Here is a 6,722-nt window from a genome sequence, read left to right as displayed (position 1 = left end):
CATATCTTTCCTGGAGGTAAACATGTCAGTAAACTGCACAACTTGCACAGTTCCTATGGTATTCATGGTCTGAGTGTGGTTCTTACCCTGTCTCTGTGTAGGAGTTGTATGAAAGTGTATCAAATGATTCTCGGATGCTGAGAGCTCTTAAAGACTTGGTTCCTGATCTGGAGAACATTGTCAAATTACAGTACGTTTCTAAGCTCCTACATGTTCAACTTTGCCTTGATGGTTTATGTCCCAATCTCAGTTACATTTATTTAATGCATAATTTTTTGTTTCTCCACTGTATAGTTCAGAAGAAGCCAAATCATCAAAAAAGGTATGGCCAGACTGTTTTATTTTATAAAATGTCATAGTATATGCTACATGTTAGCTTCATCCTAGTGAGGTGGATATTGAGGCGCTGCTCCATGCAATTTAACAGAAAACCCTGATACGACAGTTCAGCAACGGAGAGGAAAGGCTGCAAAAGAAACAGCCGATGAGGAATCAAGATGACAGTAAGTTGGTGAATGTGTGAAATTACCTTTAAGTGCTGCTAAGGCAGGCTCAACTTAGTGACATGACTGCTTGCCAGATTGCTATAAATATTTATGGTCCTGAGGAGACAAAGTCTACTGTCATAGTAATCCTCTGATCTTTCCTGTAGAGCCACCACTGCAGCAAAAAGCCAAATTCATGTTTTTACTCAAGAAAAGTTTAATGGGCAGATTGTCATGAGATTAGCCGAGTAAAAATAAATTAGCAGAAATCAAGCTCAAAGATTTTTATTATCAATTCACTATATGTGCAGGACATATAGGAAATCGAAATACCATTCCTCTCACCTAGTATTGAATGCCATATCATTTTGGAAACTAAAATAGAATAAAAAAAAGAGTAAAAATGACTAAAAAGAATAAGAAACTAAGCCATGAAGGGGGAATGTACTAGGTTTGTGCAAAACAGCAGAGGTAGTCTTTTTATGTTCTGTGGTGGGTTACGGGCCAGGGGCAGAGGGCAGAGGGCAGAGGGGGGAGGTAACGGACAGTGTTCCTCACAGCCTGGTGGATGAAGCTGTTTGTAAGTCTGGTGGAGTGGGCCTGAAGACTCCAATACCTTCTCCCTAAAGGCAGGAGTCTGAAGTAGGAGTGTGAGGGGTGGGAGGTGTCATCAGCAATGCAGAGGAGTGCTGATGATCTTGCTGACTGTATTCACTATGCATTGCAGGGTCTTTCTGCAGGAGGTAGTACAGGCTCCGTACCACACAATGATGGAGCCCGTGATGACACTCTCAATGGTGCCCCGGCAGAAAGAGCACATGACGGGGGGTGGGGCACTGGCTCTCCTCAGTTTGCGGAGGAAGTAGAGGCATAGAGTCCAATGAAGAGTTTACTTTCCTGCCAATCATGTATATGGCAGCTGACCATGCTCAGTCAGACAAAGGCACTAATACCCATTCACTGTAGCACAAAGAGTAAAAGCAGATCTGGTGTAAACACTGGTTGAGCAACTTTGATCAGAATGAATAGGCCTCCATGTCTGGATTCATATAACTAAGATTGCAACTTTGTGGACTGCAATAACTATCCATCCATCTGTCCATTATTTATACTGCTTATCCTGAAGAAGGTTGTGGGGGGCTGGAGCTGGTCCCAGCTGACATTGGGTGAGAGGGGGGTCCACCCTGGAGAAGTTGCCAGTCTCTCACAGGGCTGACACTTAGAGACAGACACCCACACTCGGTCGTAGGGGCAATTTAGATTCGACCGCAGTAACCATCAAATCCTTCAGGTGCTGCCAGCAGGGCTTCAGGCCCTTGTTTTGTTTCTTCATCTTGTACATTTTTTCATTACAAATTGGATGTTGCCACATACCATATTATTGCATTTCACTGTTATTTCTAGTCCTACTGAAGGTGTTCTGCAGTGATCACACATACACGACTATCCGGATTGCTGTGGCAGCAACAGGAAGAGAAGTGATCAGCACTGTGGCCGACAAATTAGGCACCAGTGACGAGCTACTGTTGGTGCACCTCAGCTCTGCTGGTGGTAAGAAGATGGGGAAAGAGCAGTTCATCTGCAACATTATGTACAGATCATTTTGGTGGCTTTTTGTAGAGAAATATACCTTAAAGTATTGATGTCTTTAAGTTGATGCTGGGACGTACCTGGGTGGTGATGCTCAGCTATCCCCCTGTTGTGTTACAGAGAAACAAATATTGAAGCCTAATGATGTGTCAGTGTTTTCTGCCTTGAGCATCAACGGGCGATTGTTTGCCTGCCCTCGAGACCAGCTCAACGGTCTGGTAAGAGATAGATGATGCATCTTTTAAAGCATATTGGACACAGCACTTAGAGATCAAATCTGCTTTCTGGTTGATAAACAGGTTCATACAGTTACCAGTGAAACACAGCCAGATGCTCTCTTGTGATGGGTTTTTAATACATAATACATCTCTCTATTTATATTTGTGTATGTGCTTGTGAATTTCTGTGCGTCTCAGACTCCTCTACCAGACCAGGAAGGCCCCTCTGCAGGCTCCATGTCAACTTTCGAGCTGATGAGCTCTAAAGACCTGGCTTACCAAATGACCATGTTTGACTGGGAACTCTTCAGTTGTGTACACGAGGTATGACACATGCACAGACACACTACAAACAGCCTCAGGCCAGTTGCGTCATGGCCTGTCCACCGGATGAACTTTATAAACCTGCTCTCGTTAACGTGTTGCCCTCCTTCTCCCCAGCATGAGCTGCTCTACCACACGTTTGGCTGCCAGAGCTTCAGAAGGACCAAGGCTAACTTGGACCTGTTCCTGCGAAGGTTCAACCAGGTTCAGCTGTGGGTGGTCACCGAGGTCTGCCTCTGTGGACAGCTCAGCAAGAGAGTCCAGCTCCTCAAAAAGTTCATCAAGATAGCAGCACAGTCAGTCAATGAGGAGTTTCTCATATGTAGTAAAAAGTCAAACTGGATCTTAGTCACATTCACGTTATTTCTTGTTTGCATGCGTTTGTCCATAGCTGTCGGGAGTTTAAGAACCTGAATTCATTCTTCGCCATCATTATGGGGATGAGCAACCCTGCTGTCAGCAGACTGAGCCAGACATGGGAGGTAAACATTTTAGGAAAATAAATCGGTGTCTAGATCTTCAGTGATCTGTATCTGTCACCAGCTGTTGCTGAAATACTACATTCCTTTCTTGTCACTGGGGTCTTATCTGTTTGTATGGGCAGAAACTCCCCACCAAGTTCAAGAAGTTCTATGCTGAGTTCGAGAGCATGATGGTGAGTATCATCTTTAAATGGATTTTCTAACTTGGGTAAATGATTAGAAATTGACACTATGAATGTGTTTGGTGACAGGACCCATCCAGAAACCACCGGTCCTACAGACTCACTGTCACCAAACTGGAGCCACCAATCATCCCCTTCATGCCGCTCCTCCTCAAAGGTATTAGTCAGCGTAGAGCCAGAATATGTCGGTCACTGCCGCACATAAGAGTCAATAATGGGATGAGCCTTGCTGCTATTAAATTTAATCCATGTCTTTACAGATATGACATTTACACATGAAGGCAACAAGACACTCATTGACAATATGGTCAATTTTGAGAAAATGGTGAGGTCCTGTGCACAGTGAGGAGGCAAGTTATTCTTTTTAGGCTTTTATGTTTGGTGCAATATCTAAAGAGTCTCTTATCTTTGTTTCATCAGCGTATTATAGCTAACACAATTCGGCAAGTGAGGCACTGTAGAAGCCAGCCGTTCAGTAAGTCTGGTTATTCTTCAGTAGCAAACATTTATCCACTTTCAACAAATTTTCCAATGACATAATTTTCTCAAACTGTTTCTTCTGCATTAGATCCTGACATATGCCAGCCGAACAAAAATCAAGTGGAGGTACGGGGTTACGTTAGGAAGCTCTGTGTGATTGACAACCAGAGGGCGCTAACGCAGCTATCCTACAGACTGGAGCCTCGACGGACATGAGCTCCAGATCTTCCACCGCCATCGCCTTCTCTGTGACGTTTGCATAAAAAAAAAAAACAACCTAAAATACAGTAGCTCAGCAGAACCAGACATTCAGTAGCAAATCACAACAGTCAGTGACTTTAGCACTACTATGGATCAAGGACATATACTGTGCCATTAAAAGCCTCTTCTTCCTGGACAGACAAACTGTTCAGCTGCTCTACTGTCGCTGTCTCAGCCCCCAGACTACTGAGGGTTTCTGACACACTAGTTATGTTTGGGACCTGTTAGATAGAACTGTAATGTATAGAACTTGAATCAGTATCCCGCATGACTGAACTTCGTAGGCTTAATGTTCTATACAATGGAATTCTATCGGAGTGTCCTGTAATGTTGTGCTACTCCAGCCAAGCCTGAGTTTACAATATATTGCTGTACCTGCCTGTAAAGCAAACATTACTCTCCTGATGGTCCTGCTCATAGACGGAAAACATCACAAACTGAAGTCATCCTGACTCTTCTTTTTCCTCTGTTGAAATCCAAAAGTACTTATTGAGAATCTTTAGGATTTGATGTCCTTTAGTCCTTTGAATATCAGTGTCCCTTAACTAGTCACTTTTCAAAAGTACTTAACATCGTATTAGATCAATTGAAGCCCTAATGGTATTGCAAGATGCTCAAACTGGTCACTATAGTATTGCATTTTATTTTTACACTGGAGTACACTCCTAGAGCCTAAAAGTCATTCTAGATGATAGTCACATGGTATGATCTATTCTGAGGTCAGTTGTATAACCAGATTAATCATTTTGATCTGGAAATGCTGATCTGAGATACAAAGTTGAGAAGCAGTGTGTGCTTTGGGGGAAAATCTTGCCATTTTACCAGTTGTGTTCAGTCCGTGTGATTTTATTTTTGTATACGTGAGTGTAGATTTTGAGTGTGTTCTTCACAAGTGTCATTTGTTTTCCTTTGATCTCAGGAGCTGTTGATGTGATGGCGTGTGTCGAGAACTGCTGTTAGGCTGGCTTCCCTCAGAGCAGCCTGTAACTGTACTGTATCTGTAGTCTGCCTTGTAAATAAAAAAAATCAAAAAAGCAGATTTAACAATTTGATGACCTTCTTCAAACTGTGTGCCATTAATGGGGCCTAGGTTCTCTGATGCTGGTTGTGTGATTGTCCAGCTTTTAGATCCAGTGAAGAAGGCTGCTCTAAATGCCTGCTCTGGAACTTTAAATTTTCATCACTTCCTAAACTGAAATCAGACAACACGTCTGGCTTCTGCATTAAGAGGAACCTGTCCTCCTCCATTCAGTTGATTTTATACAATTTCAAATGTGCCCTTGTAGGCTGGTCCGGTCCACTCGTGCTGTTCTATTGGTCCATGTATCCATCCGTCCTCCTCCTGCATCCTTTCTGCTCCAATGGGAAAGGCACCTTCCTAAAGATGGAGGAAATCCTACTCTGCCTAAATTCCTACACTCACTTCTTTCTTTGTTTCCAACTAACTAACTACACTATATAAAACATGGCTTTCCATTTGACTAATTAAACTCTCTTGCCTGTGTGTGTCTGTATATTGCTCAGCCTTTGAAGTTGTCTCCTCTTCCTGACTTTTAGATCTAATGTCTTGTTTATTACCCTTGGTGTCCCAGTGACCCCAAATTCCCTGGCCTCTTCAGCCAGGTGGTGATAATAAAGTATCTGTGGACCCTCCTTGTCAAAGCTATAAACCTGATGAGATTCAGTGTTTTAGTGAACCAGTCCCCCCTTTGATGTTAAACAGTGCTCCAGTTGACTGACACAGTAAATACTGACAAATAAATTCTTTAAAAATCATACAATGTGATTTCCTGAAATGTATATATTAATTCTGTCTCTCAGAGTGGGATTGCACCTACAATGTGAATTTCAGACCCCTCCATGATTTCTAAGTGGGAGAACTTGCAAAATCGCAGGGTGTTCGAATACTTCTGTTCCTCACTGTAACTACATAAACATAACTAATATTAAAGTAGGTAAACTTATGTGTGCTATAAACTAAATCTTAACTATGATAGAATTATCATACGCAAACAAAGTAAACACACAGGTTGACTAATCAACAGGCATAATGTTAATCTTCTAATTCAGTTCTTAATTCATCAAATGTTAGAATCAACCTTAAAGTATGATTTTGTTAATAATTTTACTCAACAAACTTTAGTGTAAATGTTCACCACTTTGTCTTTTGACAACTTACATTCTTGTATGAGAGCTCAGCCATCTGAGCTGAACTTGGCTGTGGGATCACATCAGCTTGCAGCACACTGAAGCCAGCTGTTGTGTCCTCCACCACAGCATATGAGGCAACCAAACTACCTGTAGCAGTCTGATGACTGTGGCCATTACAGTACAGTGTCAGCTGTGCGTCAGGTAGCTGTTCCCTATACATGTTTTCATCTAATCTCATTTCAATGTCTGTCCTGCTCACACAGTCATGGTCTTGGTCAGTGACCATCTGCGAAGCCATGTTTGTTCCTTCACTTGTGAAGTGTATATGAGCTTGGTTCAGTAACTGCTGTAAGTTCTGTGTCCTCTGTGCAGACAATGTGAATGCTTTAGAGTCCAAAAATGCTTTTACACCGTGGGTAGTATGTACAACAGTCTGATAGCCCATTGTGATGTGTGCAGTTTTCAATATTGCTCGACCAATTGCAGCAACATGTCTCACACAAGTTGGATGTCCTCTTTCAACATTATCTAGCTTAGAGCTATAGTACA

General features: G+C 42.4%; 1 protein-coding gene across 1 annotated transcript in view; it reads left to right on the top strand.

Moving 5' to 3' along the window:
* LOC109969253 (rap guanine nucleotide exchange factor 4-like) overlaps nt 1-5,236 on the top strand; it is a 23,085-nt gene extending 17,849 nt beyond the window's left edge. The window contains exons 18-31 of the mRNA XM_020615980.1: nt 8-16; nt 102-190; nt 295-322; nt 428-503; nt 1,890-2,036; nt 2,196-2,293; nt 2,492-2,617; nt 2,735-2,913; nt 3,009-3,099; nt 3,222-3,272; nt 3,351-3,438; nt 3,542-3,606; nt 3,702-3,756; nt 3,850-5,236. Of these exons, the coding sequence (XP_020471636.1) occupies nt 8-16; nt 102-190; nt 295-322; nt 428-503; nt 1,890-2,036; nt 2,196-2,293; nt 2,492-2,617; nt 2,735-2,913; nt 3,009-3,099; nt 3,222-3,272; nt 3,351-3,438; nt 3,542-3,606; nt 3,702-3,756; nt 3,850-3,977 (1,230 nt within the window). The 3' untranslated portion in view covers nt 3,978-5,236. The remainder of the gene's footprint in view (nt 1-7; nt 17-101; nt 191-294; nt 323-427; nt 504-1,889; nt 2,037-2,195; nt 2,294-2,491; nt 2,618-2,734; nt 2,914-3,008; nt 3,100-3,221; nt 3,273-3,350; nt 3,439-3,541; nt 3,607-3,701; nt 3,757-3,849) is intronic.
* The last annotated feature ends 1,486 nt before the right edge of the window (nt 5,237-6,722 follow it).

Source organism: Monopterus albus, unplaced genomic scaffold (assembly GCF_001952655.1).
Source record: "Monopterus albus unplaced genomic scaffold, M_albus_1.0 scaffold172.1, whole genome shotgun sequence".
Lineage (NCBI taxonomy): Eukaryota > Metazoa > Chordata > Actinopteri > Synbranchiformes > Synbranchidae > Monopterus > Monopterus albus.
Note: the sequence above shows the minus strand (reverse complement) of the source record. Positions and strands in the feature narration are given on the sequence as shown.